The 26500-nt window shown below is 45.0% G+C and overlaps 2 protein-coding genes across 2 annotated transcripts; one reads left to right on the top strand and one right to left on the bottom strand.

Annotated features, from left to right (window-relative positions):
• Positions 1-6066: 6066 nt before the first annotated feature.
• LOC117835550 (brassinosteroid LRR receptor kinase BRL2) lies at positions 6067-10096 on the bottom strand. Its single transcript, XM_034714906.2, has one exon. It carries the CDS (start codon positions 9619-9621, stop codon positions 6232-6234), a length of 3390 nt encoding a protein of 1129 aa, XP_034570797.2. The 5' UTR covers positions 9622-10096; the 3' UTR covers positions 6067-6231.
• A 14728-nt stretch (positions 10097-24824) lies between these two features.
• LOC117837158 (uncharacterized) lies at positions 24825-26500 on the top strand. The gene has a single exon (XM_072290848.1). The coding sequence runs from the start codon at positions 24911-24913 to the stop codon at positions 25628-25630; it is 720 nt and encodes a 239-aa protein (XP_072146949.1). The 5' UTR covers positions 24825-24910; the 3' UTR covers positions 25631-26500.

The raw sequence follows: 26500 nt of genomic DNA, 5'->3' as shown, positions 1-26500 counted from the left end.
ACGCGCAACGTGTCGTGTATATACACACAACGATTAGTGGGCTGGTCCGGGACCCTATGTATGTGGTCGATTTCCCTCTCTTTTGGCAGTAGCGTAGTCCTTTCAATCCCTATCCTCAAGGGAGTCTGTTTCGCCGGCTGTATCTACTTGTTGTCATCCAAACAAGTCCTCTAATATCTGTATCTAATATCCAGATGGTCCCGCGCTATCGCTCACGCTATCTATGTACTGTCTTATTGTCACGTGTGTTCTTTTCCCAAAGTAGGACCTATCTATGTCAAGCTTGGCTGATCTAGGGGCTACGTTCCATTACTCGGGTGATGATTTGAGAGATTTGATGGCTTCCATAAGGTCCCGTTTGGATCATTGGAATTGAATTCCATCCTAATAATCATAATTTAGACACAAATTAATTAAGCTAATATAATTGTATGTGGAATATAGTTGTATATTATAGTTGGTGATATGGGAGAGATACTTGTATGCTGCACTTCTACTATAGAGAAGCGAGTCTAAGAGCGTGCTATAAGAATTGAATTCCATCTAATAACCATAATCTATAGAATCAATTTCCATCTCCCACCCCATGAATTTAAGATAGGCTTATATCTAAACTTTGGAAAGTTGTGGAATGCCACATTCCAACATAAATTAGCCTACTCCATTAAATAGATTCCAATTCCTTGGACCCAAACGGGGCCTAAGTGATTTGGCTACGTTCCGTCTTTTTTTTTACCTACAAACATTTTTTTCACTCACCAACATTTTTTCTCAATATTTTTTTTACATTCATCAACTTTTTTATGTAAAATAATGTTGAGATAGTTCATCTAGTTTGTTGGACCGTTGTAAGCCTCTTATTAAGCTATCTTATTTCCGCCACTGGCCCAACAGAAGTGCCTCCTCAGCCCATAAACAACATAGTTAAGGCCTAAAGATTCCTGAATCTTACCTGAGGGCCTGTTATTTTTATTTGTCAGCCCATTCCTCTTCTCCTTCTAGGAAAATAAAAACCTAGCAGCCCATGGTATGCCGTTGCTTCTTTCGTACATCCTGCTCATCCCCAACTAGTTTAATTCCAATGTTTCTTTCATACAGTCAACCTATAATTATTAAAAGCAACACCAAGAGTACCAAAAAAATTCTTCCCCAAAACTATATATTAGGGGCCCTTCCAAAAAAAAATTTCCCCCAAAAACATATCAACCCACAGCAGATCGCTAATAACTACCCCTCAATATTTCTAAATAGGCCACATCATCATAATTGGACCCATTAGTTAGGCTGCCCAAATCCCCCTCACGATCACCTCCCTCCCCCTCGCGATCTCCACACCGCCGCCAGAAGTCCGCACGAGCACTTCGCCACCACCCCTGCCTAGGAAAAGCAGTTCCTGCGATCTCCAACTCCAATTGGATAAGTAAAACGGATTTGCTATGAGTTGACAAAGCCAAAACTGGTGTTGGATTCGTCGTCAGATGATGACGATGATGATTTCTTCCTCTTTGTCGTGAATGCGAATGAGTCCGATGATAAAACAAAATATCGTGGTTCTATCCTAGGGCATCGAGTACTTCAGCGAGACAGACAGGCAGGGCATCAGAGGTTGTATCAAGATTATACGGACATAGTTAGACGAGGATATGTAAACAATAGATTTATTTGGACAATTTTTAAAAAAAATCATATTATATATGTGTCTCGTTACTCTTGACATGCAGGTTTCCAATGAGTCGTACACTGTTTGTATGCATATGGAATACCGTAGAACAACATGATGAATATTTCATGCAGAAAAGAAATGCTACCGGTATACTTGGCCTTTCTAGTCTACAAAAGATTACTACAGCATTTCGAATGTTAACTTATGGAGTAGCAGCTGATGCTACAGATGATTATGTCCGTATTGGTGAGAGTATTGCTATTGAGAGTCTGAGAAGGTTTGTTAGTGCTGTTGTGGAGGTTTTTGGAGATGAATGCTTAAGATCACCTAATGAAAATGATACTACTAGATTACTTGCCATTAGAGAGAGTAGAGGTTTTCCTGGAATGCTTGGGTCGATTGATTGTATGCATTGGAGGTGAAAAAATTATCCTTCGGCATGGCAAGGTATGTACACCGAGCATGTGCATGAGCCTAGAATTATACTTGAAGCTGTTGCAGATAAATATCTTTGGATTTAGCATGCTTTCTTTGGGATGCCTGGTTCGCACATCGACATCAACATTTTGCACCAGTCTTCTTTATTCGCACGGCTAGCTGAAGGTCAAACTCCAGAGGTGAATTATACCATTAATAACAACGAATATACAATGGGTTATTATCTTGACGATGGCATATATCCCTTGTGGGCCATATTTGTGAAGACCATACCTGAACCACAAGGTAACAAGAAGAAATATTTTGCAACTACCCAAAAAACTTGTAGGAAGGACGTGGATCGAGCGTTTGGGGTTCTACAGTCTCGTTTCGCTATCGTTAGGGGTCTACCTCGATTTTGGGATGAAAATACCCTCGGACAAGTCATGAGGGCTTGTGTCATTATGCACAACATGATAGTTGAGGATGAGCGCGATGAGGAAGATGATTTAAATTATGATGGGGTAAGAGAAAAGGTGAATATTTCTCACGATGAAACACCTGAACTTAAGGAGTTTATTAAAAATTACAAGAATATAAAGGACAAAGATATTCACAATCAGCTTCAAGATGATCTTATTGAGCACCTGTGGCAACGTCATCCAGACCTCTACAGATGATTACCTATAGTTTATATTTATTTGCTACTTTCAATAATTATGGATACGTTATAAGTTTATTTGTACTTGTCACAATGTTATCCATATGAGAACTACTATTTGTGATACTGCACATAGGTTTTTTCTTCGGATAGCATGGGTTTCAGATTATGTCACGCCCCATGACACAGGTTCTTGAGGCTAGTACAAACGAGCAGAAAAATACAAAGAACTCAAAAAAGGCTCTGCCCCTGAACACGCTGTGAGTATACAAAAGAAGGCTGCAGTCATATTATACAATATGCAAGTGAATAATAAAATATTCAAGAATTCATGAAATGCACGTTACGATCGATGATTAAAAGAAGGCACAGCTCAATGAAGTAGAATGAAGCAGGGACAAAACTGAAACACATGGATACAGACACAATATTGTCTTCCAAACCCACTCACACACATGGTGATAAATATATCAAAGTCCTAGATGACTGATTGTTCATGACAGTAAGGTCCACGTGAAAAAAAAAACATGAACAGCTTCCAGTATGATTCAAATATGAAACATGAAAACATGTTGAATTTGCATAACAGAGACATGCCAAGTTGCAGAACAGTAACAGAACAATTTCTACTAATACTATTTAGAAGAATCGAATACTAAGTACTAGGCATAGATAGTCGGCTCATGATCTCAGCCCGCAAGCACATGTAGTATTTCTTTTACTCATCTAGCATGGCAGTAAGGTCCATGGTCATAATCCTCTCTTCATCCCTTCTTTTTTGCAACTGGACCTCTTGGACCTCCTAGCTCATCACCTCAAGAAGTATTTTTTTTCATTTGCAACTTGATCATATTCAAGAGCAAATGCTTGGTTGAACTTTCCTCTTTTTTTAGCTCTTTCTCCCCATCAATTTCTTTCTTCTGTGCCCACATATTTTCTAAGATTGCTGTCAAACTTTTTTTCTTTTTTTCAGTAATGCTGCTTTTGCTTCTTCTTACCAATTGGCCTTGCTAATGCATTATCCTCTAGGCCTTAAACCTCACCTTGTCATATTTCACTTAGTAAACTTGCACTTGGATCAGCAGTTGAGCTTGTCTTCTGCTTTTTTGTTAGATGTTTTAGCAGCAGCCAATTCATCAATTTTAGCACGCCATTTTGGTTGTGTTCTTAGCTTATTCCAGCAATGCATGAATTGAAATGTTTTGTGATGTTCGTCTTCGGACTTGTACAAAGCACATGCCTCTACAACCTGCACACACCAACATCCAAGGGATATTCATATATGATATATAAAAATAAAATAGTCGAAACAAATCGTGGTCTTGCATAGTGAGTAAATTGTAGTACCACTCTGATGTCTTAACTCAATCCATGTTAGACATCCACAAAACTTATTCACGTATTTTTGTATGGTCTCCCACCGGTGCATGAGAGAATTCATAGTACGCGTTGAGGGGCACGTCTTGTGTTCATGGAAGTACTCATAGATACAAGACCGATACTTGCCACCTTTTTTATCTTTGCCTACGACCGGATCCAAGCTTTCATTCAGCCACCCTGAAACCAAAACCTCATCTTCGTGGTCACTGAAATTCTTGGATCTCTTATGGTTTGGCCTTGCGGAGGGGGCTGCTGGACCAACGTCAATTGCCTGTGACTATTGGTAAGCATATGTGTTGCCCCTTGATTAGTTTCATCCATCATCATGTTGGAAAAATATCCATTTCCTACAAGCATTTAATCACTGATAAATTATCTATCAAAGCTGGATATATTATTTTAACTTGATCATAGGCAAAGATTCAATTATTTTGGAGAACAAAGGAAATATAACACCAAGCACAAAGGAAAAGTCTTAAGGAAAAATATCATCTGAATATTGCTAGCCCTACCTGAAGGCAATTGTCCACAGTATAATCAGTACAGATGCAGAATTATAACTCAAGATTTCTATTGTCAGCAACGAAGCATCAGAATAAGCATGCCACACAATAACCAAGAAAAAAAAATTCAATGTAACTGTAAAACTGAAATGCATACAGACAAGCTCCATTAGGCAAAGCAGTAGAGCACTTTGCCTATATATGAATTCTGAAGCATCAGAAAGAGCAAGCAGGGTAGGTTGACAAGAAAACTTTGACTGTTCTGGATGATTAAAACTGCAACGACGTTTAATACGCAGTCTGCTGCGTCTCATGAGCTGAAATCAGAATGATAGTTGATGCCTTGAAGCAAAAAACTTAGGTACTACTATTTCTGACTCTGTCAGGATATCTATATCTAGTTTGTCTGTAAACAAAGTCCTCAGACTAAACTACCACAGGATTCTGCCAGAAAAAATCAACAATGCATTCTACAGTTCTGACCAAATCTTCACAGTTTGTGGGAAATTGCATGTACAGAGCACTACACATTAGCAAAATTAACTCAAATCTTTACACAAACTAAGGATCCAAAAACAAAATATGAATTTGATTGACGAATTAGGATAACAGGTTATGAGAACCATACCATTCAGAAAAGTGTTGCCGTTGGCCATGTGCTCAAAGGATGCAAAGGGAGCATCGCTGCCAGGGTACTGCTCCGCCAGGGGATCATCATCGTCGCCAGCAAGGCCTGCCATTAGAGAACATGGTGGTCGTCGACTCTGCCCTTAACTACGAATCTCACCTTCACCGGTCCGGCCAAGGTACTCACCGCTAGCAAACTGGAAATTTTGGACGCCGCCATTCCATTGGGCGTAGGGGCCGCCGATGGCCATGACTCGGCGCATCTTCTGCCTGCCGCACCGATCTTGTCCTTGCCGGATGGAACCACTTGACATTGGCGGCTCCTTCTCCAAGCCTCTTGCGCCGCCGCTGCCGCCGCTCGGGAAAGGAGCTGCCACCGCCGCTCGGGAAAGGAATGGCGCCGCCGCTGCCACCGATGCTCGGGAAAGGAATGGCGCGCACAGAAAAAAAAAATAGCGCGAATGGATCAGGCGCGGGTGTGGGAAAGTAACGCGGGCCGATTGGGGGAGGAGAAGCGCCATGCAAATTTGCGGGCGGATTGACTCTCGATGCGGGCGGACGCAAATTTGCGGTAGGTTTGAGGGACCTGTTGGGGCAACATTTTTTCCTATTTCCCCTTATTAAGGTTTTATGATTAATTAAAGGGAGCTCTTGGAGTTACTCTAAAGGCATAAAAAGTGCCAACAATCGCCTCGCCTCTTTGCTAATTTGGTTCACTCGGTGCCTGCCTTGAATTCCTTGATCGTTCAGTCTTGTAATAGTCCGTTTTGGTCTGACCGCTGCGTCAGATTGGTCAACAATTCAATTCGTATTCATAAGCAGCTTAATTTAGCAATTAATCTCACTTTAAAAATCAGTTCATCATCGAAACAGTACAGAGCAGCAATGTACAGAAGAGACCATTCGACTTCCACACTACAACTCGGTCGTCAACTCCTCTGGTGTGGCAAGTACGGTTGTATGCGTTGCCCCCTTCATCATCAGTCGCAAGCAGCGGACTGTGCTGGTTCATTAGAAGACGGCGGTGCGTCGTCGAGCTCCCTTAGCGTGGCGACCACCTGCAGCATGTTGGGCCGCTTGGACGGGAAGTCGTCGACGCACTGCAACGCGAGCTCGAGGAACCTGGCCATCTCCCTCTCCTCCCCGTCCACGGCGGCGGCCACGAGCTCCGGGTCGACGACCTCCTTCCCGGCGCCCTCCCTAACCTTCATCTTGACCCACCCCACGAGGTTGGTGTCCCCGAAGTCCTCCTTGTCCGTCGGCCTCCTCCCCGTGAGGAGCTCCAGGAACACCACCCCCAGCGAGTAGACGTCGCCCTTGGCCGTGCACCGGAAGCTCTGGTAGTACTCCGGCGGCACGTACCCGGGCGTCCCCGCCAGCGTGCTCACGCTCAGGTGCGTGTCCAGCGCGCTGATGAGCCGCGCCATGCCGAAGTCGGCGACGCGCGCCTCCATGTCGGCGTCGAGGAGCACGTTGCTGGACTTCATGTCCCGGTGGATGATGTGCGGGATGCAGTTGTGGTGGAGGAAGCAGAGTCCCCTGGCGGCGCCGCGCGCCACCCGCCGCCGGCGAGCCCAGGGGAGGCGCAGCGCGCCGCCGCCGCCGTGGAGCGCGTCCTCGAGGCTGCCGTGGGGCATGTACTCGTACACCAGCAGCCGCTCCTCGCCGATCTTGCAGTAGCCCAACAGGGGGACAAGGTTCCTGTGCTTGATCTTGCCCAGCGTCTCCATCTCCGCCGTGAACTCGCGGTCGCCCTGGTAGCTCAGGTGGATCAGCTTCTTGATCGCCACGCGAGACCCGTCCTTGAGCGTCGCCTTGAACACCTCGCCGAACCCGCCGGACCCCACAAGGCTGCCGGCGGAGAACCCGTTCGTCGCCTCGATCAGCTGCGTGAAGGTGAGACGCCGGAGCTGACGCTGGAAAGTGGCCACGTTGATGCTCAGCGCCTCCTTCTCCGCCTTGCCCAGCTTCCAGACCGTCGCCGTGCGGGTCCCGTCCTGGAGGCTGCTCAGCATCCGCGCCTCGCGCGCCTCCTTCCGCCGCGCGCGCGCCACCACGGCGCACGCCGCCGCCAGGCCGCACGCCACCACGCCGGCGACGAGCGCGGCGAGGATCGCGCCCCACGGGGCTCCGCGCCGGCCGCCGTCCGGCTCCGCCAGGACGGAGGAGGCGGTGGCCCTCGGCGGCGGCCCGCACGGGAGCAGTGGCATGCCGCAGAGGCCCGGGTTGCCCGCGTACTGGCTCGCGGGGAGCGTGCTCAGCTGCCCGCGCTGCGGGATCTCGCCGCTGAGGTTGTTCTCCGAGACGTCGATCTGGACGAGGAACGAGAGGTTGGAGAAGGAGTCCGGGATGCCGCCGGAGAGCGCGTTGCGCGACACGTCGAAAACGCCGAGGTTGCTCAGCCGCCCGAGCGACGCCGGGATCCCGCCGGTGAGGTTGTTCCGCGCCAGGTCCAGCACCTGGAGCACCGCCATGTCGCCGAACTCCTCGGGGATGCTGCCGGAGAGCGCGTTGTACGACAGATCCAGGTACTCCAGTGTCTGGTACCTCGTCCATCCGCTCACCGCCGCGCCGGAGTAGAGCCGCGTGAAGTCGCAGCTCTTGAGGGTCGGCACCTGCAGCAGCCGCTCTGGCCGGATCCCGGCGAACTCCAGCAGCCCGCCGACGCCCTTGCACGAGTTCCCCACGTTCCGCACGAACGCCAGCGTGTTGCCGGACAGGATCCCGCTCAGCGGCGTCGACCCGAGCTGCCGGCCGAGACGCCGCGGGATCTCGCCGGTGAGCCGGTTGCTGTTGAGGTCCAGCCACATGAGGCTGCTGCAGTTTCCGAGCTCTTTAGGGATCGCGCCCTCAAGGCTGTTGTTCGCCAGCTGCAGCACGGCGAGCCGGGTCAGCCGCCCGAACTCCGGCCGGATGGTGCCGGTGATCCGGTTGCTCGTCAGCGACACCCACTCGAGGCCCGTGCAGTTGAAAAGCTCGACGGGGATGTCGCCGGCGATGAAGTTGTTGTTGAGGATCAGCGTGCGGAGGCCCCTGCATTGCCCCAGCTCAGCTGGGATCCGGCCCTCCAGGCCGTTGAACCACATCACCAGCTTCTCGAGGCCGCGGAGCTGGCCGAGCTCCGGCGGGATCGGGCCGCGTAGGTAGTTGATGCTGAAGTCGATCACCCTAAGCCGGGAGCAGTTGGCCAGCCCCGGCGGGATGGCGCCGGTGACCATGTTGTCCGGCATCCGGAGCTCCTCGAGCGCCGCCGCGCCGGGCGAGCAGAGCTCCGCCGGCAACGCACCGGAGATCTTGTTGCTGCTGAAATCGGCGACCCTGAGGTTGGTGCAGGAGGCAATCGTGCCCGGGAGCGAGCCCGAGATAAAGTTGTTGCTGAGCAGGAGGCTCTCGAGCGACGTCAGGTTGCCGAGCACCGCGGCCGGGATGGCGCCGGTCAGCTTGTTATTCGCGGCATCGAGCAGCCGAAGCGCGTGGCACGACGACAGCGAGTCCGGTATGGGTCCCGAGATGTTGTTGCTCGACACCTTCAGAACCTCCAGCGACGCGCACGCGTTGCCGATGCTATCGGGGATCGCGCCGGTGAGGTGGTTCGACGAGACGTCGAACACTTCGAGCCCGGCGATGCCGGCGACGGCCTCCGGTATCGACCCGGTGAGGCCGTTGTACGACAAGTTGAGCGTCGCGATCCCCGCGCAGCGCGACAGCGCCGGCGGGATCGCGCCGCCGAACCGGTTCTCGGAGAGGTCGAGCAGCGTCAGCGTCTCGGCGAACGACATCGTGGAGATGTCGCCGGAGAGGTTGTTGCCCGACACGTCGAAGGACCGGATGCTCGTCGGCGCGCTGGCGAGGAGCGACTCCGGGAACACGCCGGTGAGGTTGTTCCGGGAGAGGCGGACGTCGGTGAGGTTTGGGTAGCGCGCCAGCAGGTCCCCGGGAAGGACGCCGCCGAGGCCGCCGTAGGAGAAGTCCAGCGTCCGGAGCGCGCGGGTAAGGTTGAGCAGGTCTGCGGCGTCGGCGCGGAGCGCGCCGTTGCCGGACAGGTTGAGGTGTTGGAGCGTGTCGATGGCGGACAGCGCGGCGAGCGACGCGCGCCCGGCCACGAGGCCGCCGCCGGCGAGGTCGAGCCGCGTCACCCTCCCGTCGCCGCCGTCGTCGCACCCAACGCCGTGCCAGCTGCACGGGCCGTCACTGCCACTCTGCTGCCATGATGAGAGGGCACCTCCTGGGTCTTTCTGGATGGAGGCCTTGAACCGGAGGAGCGCCTCCGCGTCCGTCGCCGCCACCACCACCACTGGCGTAAACACAGACGATGACACGTAGATTGAAGATAGGAGGAGCAAGACGTGGAGCATGTCCATTGTTGGCATGGCAGCAGGGCGAGAGGAGATCAGACAGAGACCACAGAGTTTGGTCTGTGCTCGGCACCATCAAAGGTACATGGTAGAAAGAAGTGATAGAAAGGAAGAGAGAGAGAGAGAGAGAGAGAGAGAGAGAGAGATGGTGAAAGCAATTGTTTGGTTTGGGATCAGTAGAATCACCAATCAAGGATGGATCCTTTGATCTGTGCTCTCTTTAGCTTGTGTTGGTGAGTTGGCGTTGGGGCTCCTTTCACTTGGTCAAGGAAACATTCCTTCTCATTGCCTTTTTGCTGTTTCTTCATCTATATAGTGCTGGCGCCTGTTCTTTGCCGCGCATGGAGTCATGGATAAAGAGTGGCTGTAACATTAATCCAATAACATAGCGAGGCAGCATGACAACCCAGGTGTAGTATAATGATACAATGGCTATGTCAATAAAATCCATGGCCCAAAATTATGTCAAAAAGCTTTTTCAAGAGGTTCAGGACGAATTTGCCTTTCTGGAATGCTGGAAAGTTTGCACGTGGGAACCCGGGGCCAAAACCAGCCGGTTACCGGTCATATCGGCCCAAACCGGTAAGAAAGATTTAGACGCGGAACCGGTAAATGCATGTCGTCTTGGCCGAGACTACCGGTAATAACTACTGATTTCGTCCCAGTTTCGGTTTAAACAGTAATCTGGTAATGATCCTAGTTACTACTGGTCTTACATGGCTGCACTGGTAAATATTTGTAATCCGTCGATTCACGGATTCGTGATGGGAATTGAACACTCTAGCTTGTGATCCTCGTATGTTACCTAGGAAACTACCAATAATACTAAATGATTATTATAATTTCTGGCTTTATACAGCAGCATAGATGCTATTTTCGATTCGAATAACATGAGAATGATTTTCTATTCTGATATATACAACAAAGAAGGACCTTTTCTAAAGGCTTTGCAAATATTTTTGTGATTACCAAAACTGCTTTGCTTTGCATCGGGATCAACAACCACAGGGAGCAATCATGTGTGTGCATGAGGAAGGAAAAGGAGGGGCCTGTGCGCTCCATGCACTTGACAAAGTGAAAAAGCAGCAAATTCAGTGGTCCTCACCACAGACACACAAAAAAAAGGGGAGCTAATGTTGGCAGTGATAATGCCCCCTCTGTGCTGCCATTTTCTTAGTTATGGGAGCCTTTTGATCAAGCATAATGCATATATTTGTATGCATTCGTGATGTCGAAATTTGATTTCATTACTAGCTAGTGGAGAAGTGGCGGGCAATCCTCTGATTTGATTCACAAACTGTCAAAACTAATAGTATATATGTGCACTAATGCATTGCATTGCATTGCATATATGAGACCGTACTTAGGCCCCATTTATTGCACATGATTTGCCAAGAAAAAATTGCATGCAGCCTTAGCAATATTTTATCGACGCCAACTTAATTCAGAACCTTAGTTGTTATATGAGTTCCATAATCATGCTGCTGATTTACAAAGCTCTCTAATAATACTCCTAATAACCTTTACTTTTCCGTATATGTGTTCCATTACAGATCTGAAATCTTATGGTTAAGAACAATTTCATTATTGAAAAAAAAAACAGTTTAGGATGATGTGGACGTGGTGAATGTTGGTGACACTCAGATGTCAGCCAATCAAGCTAGGTGATCTGCAGTAACCGAAACTTCACCTCCAATAAGGCGACTAGAAAAAAGGAGTACAACATCCTAAATGATGTAATTAAAAGTTGGAATTGTGGGTGTCGACATGATCCGTTCGCTCCCTTGTCAACAAAACCAATATCTAGGTATGTCAACATCATTCGGTATCACGGTCCTATATATGTAGTGCATATATATGATTGATCAACGTGGGTAGTGACTAGTGATGCAGCTACATATGATGATGGTGGTCTAGGATGAAGATGCTACAATCCACAATAATCTACATGGACGTGCATGTGTAATATTGTAAACTTGACATGTCCCTAATTATGCCATATCATACACACGCAGCTAGCTAGAGGATTTGTGTCCCGTTGAGTGCTCAAGGTCATTTTCGCACTTTTCGCGCGCCGCACGTGTAATCATAATTATCGCCACAAGCATTAGCGTTGGCAAATCCAGTTTTCAATGTGGGGTTGCAAACTTTTGTGACGATTTGGATGTCGGGGCTGATCAACGATGTGGAATAAAACACACGTACAATTGTCATGTTGATATTTGCCTCTCCTTTTAGCGAATGCGAGCACTGATGTAGGTAAAGTATGCATGGTCTTCCTTTTCTTTGTGGTGTTTGTTGCACCCTTACACAACAATCCCGACTTAAATACTGCATGCTGGTGTCTTGTTGAATTTTTATGCAAATTATGCAGGTAATTTTTTTTATGCTGCGATTGATCTGATGGTGGAGGCATCCCAGTCCAAGTCTCCGAGATCGACTGTTTTGTTTACAGTGCAAATGTCATTACCAGGGAAACTTAAAGCCTTACAATATTCAGGTGGAGGCAGATCTTGTAGGGCTGCTGCCGTTCTGATGTGGCATTATTACATATGCATCCCTAGAACTGTAAGCTGTTAAAGAGATTAAGTACCACATCTTATAACACGGCTAGAAAAAGATCCATTATGCAAATAAATTCGGGAGGCTTCAGTTAATTTTAACATTTCATTTCATTTTTTGGAATTCTTAAAAATAGAATTTTTAAGTTCTTTTGGGCATAAATCTTATAGGAAAATTGCCATAAATTTCGTAAAAATAAAGTGGAGCCGATCCACTTTTAGATAACAGAACAAAATAATATTTTTTGATCTCTGCATCCAAGGAGCAATATGTGAAAATGATATCAAAGTTTAATGATGGCTCCCTTCTCCGCATGGATGCGTACGTGATGGGTTCACACTTCACACAATTGCTTTTCCGATCCTCTCTAGTGAAAAAACTCCAACAAGATGCCCTTAACTTTTTTATGAGCATGTATAGTTTACTGCTGCCACTCATGCTAATAACCTTTGCGATTAAATTGCTAAAGCACCTTTGAATTCAGCATCCATCCTGCCATGTGCAAGTTGATGCTGTCATTCGCAATGCAGATCTCTCTGTTACTTTTATGTAACCGTGATGAAAAGAAGCTGCTTTAGCAGTGCTTACTTGGCGTACAAATAAATGGTATGCAACTCTGTCTCCGAATATCAAGGTACGGGAGCAAAGACATGTTTAGAAGTCCAGTCACAAAAAACATGGAATCTAAGACATGGCTCAAAAATTTAAAAATTTGAATTATTAGTATCTATGAAAAAATTATACGGGAAAGTGAAAAAATTTATTATCGCAATAATTAATTGTATTTCATAAATAATGTATTGGTACATGAATTGCAATCAAAATTACAATTTGGTCATTACCACCTCTCCAAAACTTCATGATTTTCATAAATAATAACTACTACATGGCGAATCCAGAACGTGGCATCATGTGTCGAATTTTTGCCACCTTGAAGAAGTTATAGTTATGGCCTCCAATCTGGAATCCGGTTGCCAGCACAGTTTCCAGCATAATTTGTATATGCAAATACATTGGCTTAAGGATATGATTTGTGCAGAGTATTTCAAGGGAATTTTAGACAAAGTTGTTACAAATGTACTCCTACGGTCATGTAAAAACATCGAGAAGAAAACACATTTGTATGCGGAGCACCATGAATTGTTACTGTCACAATGCAGACTCGATCATTGCACGCATGGATGTACATGGTACGGGTACAATAGATTACCGAAAGCGAAAAAGGAAGCATTTGCTTTATTACCTTGCTGGCTTTGGTCAAACAACATTATCATAATTTCTTTTACAAAGCTAACCCTTTGGCTCAAGGTTTGTTCCTCCTATAAGCTACATAACTAGCTTGGCATCTCAAAAGGTCCAATGTTAACCTGCCTGTTATACTACGGCCCTCCAGGCACCATTTTTGACCTATGTCATGTCTAGTGTATTGTAACTTGCAACAATGGATGATTGAATTATTGCTAATTTGGTCGACAACGAGCTTTATTCGATGATGCAGAGTGAGTTGACAGCCATTAACGGCACAAAACAAATTCACTTGCAAGGACGACGTACACATCACGATGGAATGCGTGATAGCTTGGTGGTGTTGATATAAATTGAGATCGTTTATACATCTTTGCTAGCTTGTAAAAATTTGATTCTGATAAAAAAACACTGTAACATCTTTCAAATTTCGATCTCTGCGGAGATCACTGGCGCTGGCTCATGATCCAACGTCAACGTGCATGCTTAATTTTGCCATCTGACAAGACTGATCTGTTCCCTAAAGATACTGAAAGTGTATCGCCTGTCACTAGCTATATAATTACAAGTTGCATGATGTGATGCATAGTAGTAATTTTAGGGGACCATGGTTTGTGTCTATAAATCCATCATTTCTCTGAGAGAAGTATGATTTGGATCTTGAAATGTGGGTTTGAAGTTCCAGTTGTCAGGTTGCCCGTAGTGGCGAGGATCATAGCGCATCAATCAATCTAATATGCCCTTAATCCTGGTATTAGAGGCTTTCGACCGTTTTTATACCCTAATACTATGAGTGTTTGCCCCGGAATGCTCTGAAGTCACGTGTTATGATGGGAAAGCTATATAACAGAAGCTACAAGTTTTGCAGCATCAGATGTTAGAACTTAGCAGGAAATCAAATAACCAATGCTCATTAACAAAGGGATCTTCTGAATTCTGATCCGCCTGTCATCCACAGCCAGGTTTTGACCAGACTGGCTCGTTCTGTTTCTGCAATCTTCAGCCTGATTTCGATCATTTAACAAGCATCGTGATCCTTTTTCACAAGCGAAAGAGACAAGATAAAATCGTTGCTAGTTGATGACTAAAATGAAAAAGCACATCTGATGAAGCACACGCAGTGACGCAGTGAGGAAGAGATGATTGGAAATGGCCTGTTGCATCAGAAAATGTAATCCCGTAGTCCCAGATCATGTACTGCCACGCTGAATAATTCTGAAAGAAGGATTCATGGCGGATATTCAAGCTCCCATTGCTACGGCAGTGCACGATACTGGAAGATTAAGCTATAGGGAAACACGTACAGTATGGCATTAATCGTTAGGACAAAATTGATTAACTATGTAAAAGGATCGCTTGTACATGTAGATGATCGTATATTACATAATTTCTCCAATACTCCTTAAAATGCTGCACCAATTGTAAAGCAGCTTTAGTTAGTTATATTAATTCAATTTCTGGGCCTGGATATGCCTAACCCGGCCCCTTCCTGATTGGATCTAGGACGACGCCCCCGCCCCATGACTACCTAGTTTCAATTTGAAGCCCCTCAAGACTCATCATGGCCTACGTGCTCGTTGGTCCCCTCCTCTCATGGCCTCATGGGCTGTTCGTTGTTGGGCCGGCACAAATGCCTGGGCTGGATTTGCGATCAAGCCGCCGTATTTGTTTTTTCAGAAAATTTCTTATTTGTCATGGGAATTTACGTCACTTCCTTAATTACCATCGAAAAAGTTTGCCATCCTTATTTGCCATCGACTCAAAATTTATTCCCTATATGCCATCAACAGTGTTAAGTTGGACATGAAAAGATATTTTTACCCACATGACATAGGCACACATCCATTGTAAAATTTGCATCCAACTGGTTTTGCATTCTCCGTATCAACCCAATATTTCTTAAAGATATGGTGATGCCATGCATATGCAGCCAATTAAATTTTACAACAATATATCTCTGTATTATAAGGGTAAAATCATCTTTTTTGTCAACTTAACTACGTGATGGCAAATAGAGAATGGCAAATAAGGAAGGCAAACTTTTTCGGTGGCAAACAAAGAAGCGATGTAAATTCCGATGGCAAAGAAGGAATTTTATCTGTAGAGAACGACATCATCTGGTCCAGCAGGACATGCACAATGTGGGCATGTCCGCATGTGGCCGTCGGCCACTTGGAGCCTACTAGGTGATGTGATGGCATGAGGTGTCAGAATGTCCACAATTCCACTATCAGCGCGATGCACACGAGTTACTTGCTGGAAATTGCAATGCCTTCATTGCTGTACAAATTTATATTAGAGAGGTGACTCAGCGGAGAGGGCTCTCTCTCTTGATCGAGAGCCCTCCGCACCACAGCCTCCTGACCGACCTTATCCATCCATCCCGCACAAAAAAATCGAACTCCACCTCTTTGTCTGTCCCCCACTCGTCTCCCGCGATGAAGCTGCCTCACTGCCAACCTCCCCCTCGCCGGTGTCACCCTTCCCTATCTACCCCTCCCCTACCACCTCTGCCTCTCCCTCCTATTCCTCCCACGCTCTACACTTTTTTGGATGAGCTCCCCTGCCTCCACCTCACCTATTTCGGATCCGCCGGCTTGACGACCGTTGCCACCCTAATCCGACCAAAAGCAATGAGCCCCCGCCTCGAGCACTGCCCAACTGTCATCCTCCACCATTGCGGCGGGTGGCGCCACTGCCGCTTTACCGTCCAACCCACATACAGGCACCACCGCAGGTCCAGCAACCTTCCCCGACCGTCCCTTTAGACCTTAAAGGAACAGACCACCTCCCCCTCCCCAACCCCAAACCCTAACACGAAGGACGTCGGAGTTGGAGGTCACCGGAGTTGGAGCTGCCCATCGATTTGTTACTTCTTCGATTCGGTTTTTACCTTCTTCATTTTTTCCCCTCTTTTGGTCTATGTTTCCTTCCGACATATTCTTCCCTTCAAAATAGGAGGGCTTATTGAGAGGCCTCTCCATTTAGATTATGCAAGTTATATTATTTGCGTGTCATTTTATTTAGATAGCACATACTTAATGATTTGCACTACAAATTTGCTAACAAGATGTACAAAAACTTAGTTTGGGCTAGTCGTCCATGACACAGCCACCCAAGATGCCCGCTCGGAAAGAAGATATACCGCGGAGCTTGTGGACGTATCGATGTCGCCACCGCTACACGCGTGAAGGACATCACCGCTGCTTAATTATGCGTCGCCAATCAGGTGCCCTTGTGATATCCCATTGGCAAGGACCACATGACTATGGCAGGGTTGGATTGCATTAGGAAGGGTTAGACCCAACATAAAACTAAAATGGAAACTTAGTGCCCATTTGGATGTAGATATTGAACCCTGAAATTTGGAATTAGTATTGAGTTTATCCAATGCCAGCTGTTTGGATGGTCTAAGAATTAGCATTAGAAACTTTCTCGAATACCACACGGTATTCAGCTTGCTCAAACTCTCTTCCTCACAATTTCGACCCCTCCCTCTCTGTATTCAGCAGCATTCGTCACTCTTTATCTCTAGCGCAACTCTCCCGCTGCCGAGTCGTGTGCTGCTCGCCTCCTCCCCTCCACCGCCGATCCGCGCGCCCCTCCCCTCCTCCTCTCCGACGCCTAGCTGTGAGCTGCTCCCATCCTCTACTTCGTCGCTGAGTTGCGACACCGCAGCCACCTCCTCTCAGCCGTCGAGCTGGGCGCCCCCCTCCTCCCGTCCACCGACGAGATGCACGCTCCTCCCCTTCTCTCCACTGTCAACGAGATGAGCGCCCCTCCCCTCCTCTCCACCACTGATGAGATGCGCGCTCCTCCCCTTCTCTCCACTGTCAACGAGATGAGCACCCCTCCCCTCCTCTCCACCACTGATGAGATGTGCGCTCCTCTCCTCCTCCCCTTCGCCACTGAGCTAGGGGGCCGCGCTACTTCCCTCCGCCACCGAATCGGGCGCCCTTCCCTCCAACAGCTGCACTACTCCCCTCTCTCTATGGGCGGCGGCAGGAGCTCGTGGTGAAGGACGGGTGGTGCATTAAGCTTGGTCGAGCATAGCGTTGGACTGTGGAGAGAGGATAGATGAGCAAATTCCAATTTCTCCCTTTTGCATATCCAAACGTGAATTGAATTTAACTGCTTCTTACGATTCCAAAAGGGGATGCAATAGCCATCCAAACAATATAATTTGAATTGTGACCCATTTCAATACCATAGCTGAATTGGTATTGAACCCAATTCAATGCCAAACCCTCCAATATCGACATCCAAACGCACCCTTAAAGAATTCTTAGTTAATATAATAATCGAAACGGAGATTGTGCATTTTCAAAAGAAAAGAGTACCAGATCAATCTCCATAGACTCTTATACCTTCTTGTCATGCGAAAAACATGATGTAACACATGTACTCAATGTAGTCTACAACTCGACATTGAGCAAAAGCACATCCATGTGGATGGGGTTGTAGGATCCTAGTCACGGCAACCATATGTTGGCGTTCATTATTGCCACGCTTTTAGTATCATTTAAGTGACAGTATTGGACTTATTCTTGTACTAACCCGCCATATGGCACCTGAAATAACCCTATATTCGCGCATGTGTTGTGTTTTGGACCATATTGAAAAATCACAAGAAATACGACATAAATGAAGGATTTTTCTACAAGTTGGATTTGGACCCGAATTTTGGATATTGGAAGGCCCAAACATGAACATTGAACTGCAGGCCCGTAGAAGGAACTGAACTTTCACAGGACATATGTTCCTCATCCGAATTTCGATTGGGACGGATTTGGTATCAAAATTGCATGGCTCAAAAAGATCTACAACTTTCGTATAAAGCGCTCAGGCATTTTGACCTACAAAGGGCAAGCCGATTGGTCTATGGGGGTCAATTGGCCTGGCCCATTTTCAGCCCCGAACAATGTCCCCTTTCATCAGAAGGAAGCCCACAATGTTCCTAGGGTTTTTCTCCAGATATTTTGCAGACACCCCAACTAATGCCGACAACTATAAATACCCAAGAAATTCAACAAGGAACACAAATCCTGACAAGTTTTGATCTAGCCACTGTTGCCACAAGATGAGAAACAGTGATTAGATCAGATTACCACAATGACCAATGCCGACGGATGTCGGGAAGGAGGAGGAAGCCCTCAGGCCGATCCTGCACCCTCTCACCGCCATCTTCGGTGACAACGTTCTCCAGATCTCCATGACCCCTTTGTGCATGAATCTTTGTAAGATGATGGGATAATACCTCTGTTCATCCCTATGTTTGAATGGATCCTTGATATGTAACTGCTACATGTACATTATGCCTATCAATGCTTCATAGTCTATATCGTTGCAATGCTTTTATGTACATATGTGAGCGCTTCATATGTCCTTAGTAGAGTTTGTGGTAATCATGGTGATTAACTTAACTCAGCGGATGCTTTGATATAGATGTGTGATTATCCCTACATAGTGACAATATGCAGGAGGGAAAGGGACGAGTGAGCACATAATCTCTGTGATAGCTAGTGAAGGTAGCATCCTTTTGTGTAGTAGATGCATATTCATGTGAACCTAGATCCTATAGAGGGAAGGCATATCTATCTTTGTTATCTATCTTGTATCAACCTTTACTTTTTGTTTAGTTTAGATTAGTTTGTCTCTCTACACAACTCATATTATTTCTTGATTTCGTTAGTAAGATTAATATAAAGTGAGAGCCATCATTCCATTTGTTCCACGGATTAAGAAATCTTGAGGGGAATACTAAAGGAGAAGTTACAATTAATCCGTGCACTTGCAGTTCATGAATTGGAATTGGCAGCTAACTATCGCCAACACCTTGTTGTGTATACAACAAGTTTACATAGCACTGGAGGTAATGGCGGAGCCGGTGGGGACACGTAGGGGCCATGGCCCCTATGCTCCCAATTGTGTTATGCAATAAATATAAACTCTTGCATTAGATTTTGCTAAAAGAAAGTACTATTGCCCTTGCCATTTAGAAAAATTGGTGATCCAGAGGATCCTATCCATCAGGGCAACAAAACTCCCTACAATGTAGACAAGTCAGAGCAAATCTCTTTAGTCTGTGATAGAAAATAAAAATCGTATGTGCTACGGGATGAGTTATGTGAGATTTGATTACCAAAAGCTTAGATTTCAGCCTATTTTGGCCAATTACAAGATATAGAGGTCAATTTGGTGTGCCTTACTCTATGTGGATTAATAATTGACATGATTGCTGAAGTGGTTTGGAGCTTTCGATGAAGCTCTCTCTCTTAAGTGCAAACTCGGTGAGGCGTAGTCAGCTGGGGGAGCGCAGGCCCCCTTGCTCCCTCAAACGATGATGTTTTCCCTGCTTAATGTCCTAGCACTAATTCCGTCCCAAAATAAGTGTTCATTTAGAAAATTTTGGACACATTATTAGTTGTGAGAAGTGACTATACTGCTCCTAATTACTTTATATTAGTTGTGGTTAAAAATTGTGCAATCTGTTTGGTTTTCTGGATCCTGAATAAATGCAGGTGCATTGGAACCAGAGAAAAAGCATTAATTGATCATTTTATTGGCTCTATACACTTTTTTAAATTTGTATAAGTGTTGCTTTTTAATTAGATGAGTCTCGCTAGGAGCTAAATAAATATTCTTTGTGAGACAAAATTTGAAGGCTAAACAAACACTTATTTTAGGATGGAGGGAGTATGTTTTAAGTAGGAAAAGTCCAAATTACTCCCTTCAAGTATAGCGAAAGTCCAGATAACCTCCTAAACTATGTTTTGGTTCAATCTACCCCTAAACTATGCTATTTGGTTCAACTTACCCCATAATGCAATTTGTCCTTTTTTTTCTCCATACACAAATTGAATTTTAATTTGAGACTTTACAGGGTGGCAGTGGACATCATAATCTATATTAAAAAATATTTTATGAATTTTTCATCATTATTTTTTATACAATTTTGTATTTCAAGGATAAATTTTATTATTAAATATCTTATCCTATCAAAATAATGATAAAAATTGATGATATATTTTTCTAACATGTCTTATGATGTCTGCTATCATCCTGCAAAATTTGAACTTAAGACTTCACTTGTGCGTGAAGAAATAGAAAAGACATATTATGTTAATAGGTAAATTGAACCAAATGGTATAGTTTTTAGGGGTTGTCCAGACTTTGATTTTGAGCTGAGTAATTTGGAATTTTTTCTTTTCAAGTGTATACCCCCCTCCACAAGCTCTCACGTGCTGGCTTCGTCCCTGAGTCTCATGTTTGTCAACTGTACATGTGGAAATTGATCGTGCTAGTGTGCGGTTGAGAAATACAACGATGCAAATAACTTCAACCCAGAACAGTCACCAATAGTGTCTCTGCCTTCATCATGCATCGGGCCATGGCCACCACACTATCTAGTTGCAGCTAGATCTAGCATTTGTCAGGCCGAGCTGAGCGGAAAAAAATCCCGATTCATTTTGGGCTGAAAAATTGTGCTCACGACCATTCCACGAGCGTTGTTGGGCTGGGCTTAGGCGTCCCGTTATTTTTTAGTTAAAATAAAATTAATAAATTATCTGGGTTGGCTCAGGGCTGATCTAATTTTTTTACTTGATTTTCGCTGACCATGTATAGTCCCATAGCAAGCATGGGTGGGCCAAATCACAGCAAGCTTGGGCTATACTGGGCAAGCCCAAAAATGCTTAGGTCCAGTTCCAGCACTAATCCACCCCTTTCAGCTATGAAGAATAGGAAGTCGTGAGCTATCGTAGAATATAGGGCTGGGTAGGGAAACCAAGGACTAAAGATCAAAGCCGAAATACATAGTCAAACTCTTTTAGTTCTGCTCCTAGATGACCCCTATTTTTTGCGTTGAGTGTCATCACCTTTGGTTAACGAAATTAGCTAGCCAGATTGGCGGACGATGCGCGCATGTAACAAAGATGTTAACTGGAAATAATAGTGAAAAATTGTAGGCTCCTCTGCCATGCTCAAAATGCTCCAAGGCCATTTCCCGCCCACCATCTTCCCCTAAGTTCGATGTCACCTATAGTGGCATCGTGCTATGGAGGTGCCATCTAGCTCTTGCATCAACAAATAAAGGAAGGATGGAGAGAGGCAGAGCGGATGACAGATGACAGGGTGATGAAGGAGGAGAGCGGGGCATGACAATAGGAAGAATAATGGAGTGTGGAATGTCGAAACAGAGAGGTGATTATCCGACCAATTTAAAGACCGAAAAAGTGAGGTACCAAATTGTTGTAACCAGTTTTCTCCCTTTTTCACTAAGACCAAAACAATTAATGTACCAACATATTTTCCTCCTCCAAACAGAGAATAAAGAGAAGGAGGGAGTGGAAGGCTTAGAAATGAGAGAGACGGAGGCTAAAAAAATATAAAAGAGTAAGTGAGGAGAACTCAAGTGACCGGTTGTCAATTTCTCCCAAGCACAACCGTGAAAAAGCAAATTTCATAAAAACACGGAAAAATTGAATTTTTCATCCATCAGGTATTGCAAAGTGTGACATTTATCCCTCATGTTTCATCTGGCGCAAATCAACCCTTTAACTACCTAAAATGGTGCATTTATCATCCTTCCCTTAATTTAATAATAGGTTAGTGCCATCTAATGTTGATTTATACCAGGTAACCATCTCACTAATCCATAGTTAGCGATATAATATCCTGAGTCGAAGATATAAAGCCAAAAAAATTGCTCGTCCCATAAAAATTTATTTGACAAAGTATCGGAACCTGTTCACACCGAACTATTATAGCGATTGACTCAACAGTAGAAGCGGCTAAGCAGTGATTAGTAAGATATTTACATGGTCTAAACTAATGTTATATGACACTAAACTATTGTTAAATTAATGTGGAGATGATAAATGCACCAATTTAGTTGGTTCAGGCCTTGATTGGCACCAAATAAGATACGAGGGATGAATGTCACACTTTTGCAATAATTGAGAGATAAAAAAATACAATTTCTACTGAATTCCTGCCGAGGGCTTTAAGACAAGGAAATAGCCAAGGATATACTGTCGGTCATTTCCCCTCATCTACATGTACAGTCAAAAAAGGAAATAGCCAAGGGTATACTGTCGGTCATTTCCCCTCAATCATTCATGGTGGGGCATTCGACTAATAGCCGAACGGATGTTGACCATTGAGTTCCCAATGGGAAAAGCCTGACGGTCCACTATTGGCCAATTCATTACCACGCTAACATGACATACGGACGGCTATCTCATTTCCTAATGGTCTAAATACTCTCGGCCATTTATTTCCACATTTTAAAAATAAAAGAATTCTGATCATTTTTAAATTTCATATTATATTTACTTGATTTGTTTTGATGTGGGAGATATTTTTGTTGGCATATCAATTGTCGTGCTCTTGCGTCTCTTACTAAGGTAATAGGGAAATAGTAGGATAGTAATGTAACACACTGGTGGTGGAATAGCTTTCTCTGCTGCATTTCATACAGGCGGAACTTTCTTAACAACTACTTACTCCGTTGCAAATTATAGGACGTTTTAACTTTTCTAGATTTATAGATATTATTATACACCTAGATATATAATATCTAAAGACTAAAAAAGTTAAAACGACCTACAATTTGGAACGGAGGGAGTACTAAACAACTTCAACAACTTCTTCTGTTAAGTGAAAAAATCAATACAGTTGGTACGTACGTATTCTCTGATAGTAGTATGCACGAAAAGAAATCCAAATCCATCCTTCTGGCTCGTCCTTCTAGGAATTGTAGAATCCTGCGTACTTTATCGCTTGACCCATTCACCGGTAACCAATCTGGATTCAGAGGAAAGTAGGAGTATATTACTCAAACCGATCCGGATTCAGAGAAAAACAACTGGAATATTCGTATCCTTTTCCTTGACCTGGAAGATTAGCCAAATAAATCTAATGGAATGTTAGCCAAATAAATATATTTTGAATACACAACAAGCGTTACATTAGGACATACTGATATACTTCCTCCGTTCCTTTTCTAGATTTATAGATATTATCTAGATGCATAATAATATCTATAAACTAAAAAAGCTAAAATGACCTACAATTTGAAATGGAGGGAGTACACAATAAGCAAATTTTACCTTTAGCCGCATGCAAAAGGAAAGCCCAACACAATATGCTAACCGGCTTGGGTGTTATATGAAATGGCGAGGAACTTAATAATAACATGATGTAAATATATATAGACTGTCTAAAGAAACTGCTACCACTGGATCTAATCAAGTCTCTTATGCATTCGAAAAATCATGCATTTTGGGGTCTTCTGGCGTGCTTTCTCTGTCATCATAAGACTTTTTTTTTGTTAAAATTGCACTTGTTATGGTTGTTGTGTTGTTGCTTGTTAAGGGTTCATTGTGCTGTTGGTAATTTAGTTTGTCGATTTCTTTTTTAGAAAATGGACCTTTACGACCACACACAGTCAAGTTCTTACAATAATTTCAGCTCAATTATTTATCATTAAAAAAAGGAAAGGGAACATAAAAAACAATCATAAGCAATGCGTGTTATTGCTTGGGTTTCAATTATTCACGAAAATATACAAAACGATGACCCAATAATTTGCTTGTCAGACGGAAAGTCTCTCTCGTGTCCTCACAATATAATTAATGGTAGCCAATATGTTTCCTGAAGGTAGTTTAGTTTGTCAGTGTTCATAGTTTTCGCTTTTGTTTTATTTTCCAGTCTTGGTCTAACTTCTACTTTATTGCAACAATAATCTGTATTGTTGTTAAAAAAAGTAACGTAAAAAGTGAGCTGAGCAAGTGTAATTATGGGTTTGCCCTTGCCATAGGGCCAGCGAAAGTGGATTTTAAGAGTATAGGACCAGCTGCCCACTCTATAACGTCGCATAATCTTAGCCATCATATCGGCATTGGAGGTTTGAGATTGAGCCATATCACCTGCGGGATGAAGTGACGTGGCTCAATCTCAGCCCTTCGTGCTTATCCGATGGCTAAGTGTGCAGGTGGATAGTTGTGTTCACAGAGTATTTAAGGGTTGTTTGGATCCTTGGCTAAAGTTTAATCCGGGTTACATCAAATGTTTGGATGCTAATTAGGAGTACTAAATATAGGCTAATGACAAAAATAATTGCATAAATGAGGGTTAATTCGCGAGGTGAATCCATTAAACCTAATTAGTCTACGATTAGCACTTGTGATGCTACGATAAATATGTGTTAATCATGAATTAATTAGGTTTAATAGATTCATCTCATGAAATAATCCTCGTTTATGAAATTATTTTTATCATTAATCTATATTTAATATTTCTAATTAGCATGGATGCATATAGTGTGATCCGTTAAACCTTAGCCAAGATCCCAACACCCCTAACCGTTGCCATATTGACATGCCTCCTCTGACTTTGGTTGACCGGACTGGAACGACGCGAGTACTGATTGGGCCCGCCGGCCCACTCCGGTCCCTCGTCCATCGAGCGAGGTTGCGAGGGTTGGGTTTAATAGATGGGCCCCCGCCGCCGCCGCCTCTCCTCGCCGGCGCCCGCGGACCTGCCGGACGACCTCCTCTGGGAGGTCCTCCTCCGCCTCCCGCCGCTCCCGTCCCCCCTCCTCCGCGCCTCCCTCGTCTGCCACCGCTGGCGCCACCTCGCCACCGATCCCGCCTTCCTCCGTCGCTTCCGTGCGTTCCACCGGCGGAACGCCCCCCTCCTCGGCTTCTTCCGATACAGCAGCGAATGCGCCTACTTCACCCCCCTGATGGATCCGCCCGACCGCATCCCCGCCGCGCGCTTCCGTCTGCCGTGGCAGGCCCGCGGCGAGCACTGCGGCTTCTTCGGCTGCCGCCACGGCCTCGCCCTCATCCTCAACAGGACGCGGAAGGAGGTCGTCGTCTGGAACCCCGTCAGCGGAGACCACAGCCACGTGCGCTTCCCACGGGGTGACATCGTCTTCGGAGCGGCGGTGCTGCGCCCTGCCGGCTTCAACCACGACCTCGGCCAATCGAGCCCCTTCGAATTGGTCTTGCTGTGCAGCAGGCTCCGCGCCTCCCGCCTCACGCCGCTGGTTGCGCGCATCTACAGATGGGAATCCGGCAAGTGGGTCACTACAGGCTCTGCAGCAGCGCTCACGGCCATGCCATGGAGTTCTGTGGTTGGGCCAAGCGTCATGGTTGGGAACACTCTTTGCTGGTTGATCGGTGGAGTAATTTGTACTGACATTTTCTAGCGAATCCTTATACAATGCTTTTCTTTTATCTTTTAGAAGGCACACATTTTTTTGATTGAAGCAATAATGCCAAGTCATACACTGATTTAGTCCATGTGTTAGAGCTGAATGAAGTTCCCTACCCAATAATTGTAGTCAGCCTCCCTTTCTCTTTTTGGCTAAGTAGTCTGAACATGTTTGTTGTTGCTAGATGAGTGACTATCAGTCCCTGTATTTTTTCCTTTTACCGGACTATTGCTAACTGTGTTATCAAAGCTATTAATTTTATCATGTTTGATGGATATATAATGTTATGTTGTCTAACTATTGCACGTATGGCATCTCTTATCGATATGGCTTCTTGTTGTTTTAATTTTGGCTGATTGGGTTTCTTTGACTTCTAGGCAGGGAAATTGGTGGTGGAGCTGCTGTGGACGAGATGTAAAAAAATTGCATGAGTTCACTGTTACTTTTTTTCTGCTGTTAGAATATGCAGCGAATGAGAATATCAAAGTATTCCTAGAAAGTGGAAGTCCATGTACAAGTAACCTGTGGCTGGATAAGCCTCTACTTTTGATGAAGCAAGTTGTTGCCGTTTATTCAAACATTAAGACAAGTTCAACAATAGAAGTTGTAGGGGTTCAGGTAGAAAACCGCCAAGGTTGTCGATCCCTTTGATTTTTAAGCTTTTCTTCACTTCATGTTTGTTCTGTCTGATATGTGGAGATTTTATCCGAAGTTTTTTTAATGGAACAGTAGGAAATAATTCTATGATTTTTTCTCAAGGTCTGATCTTCTGTGACCATGGGAAGGATTTTACGGCTCAATGTAAGGTCCCTGTAATTTATATACATGTTGAATCTGTTGTATGTGCGAGTCGGATTAATGTTC

The sequence above is a fragment of the Setaria viridis genome, chromosome 9 (assembly GCF_005286985.2).
Source record: "Setaria viridis chromosome 9, Setaria_viridis_v4.0, whole genome shotgun sequence".
NCBI classification, from domain to species: Eukaryota; Viridiplantae; Streptophyta; class Magnoliopsida; order Poales; family Poaceae; genus Setaria; species Setaria viridis.
This window is presented reverse-complemented; position numbering and strand designations above follow the sequence as displayed.

Coding starts and splice junctions, on each gene's coding strand:
- LOC117835550 (XM_034714906.2), bottom strand. CDS start 9,621: ATGCCAACAATGGACATGCTCCACGTCTTGCTCCTCCTATCTTCAATC.
- LOC117837158 (XM_072290848.1), top strand. CDS start 24,911: ATGGGCCCCCGCCGCCGCCGCCTCTCCTCGCCGGCGCCCGCGGACCTG.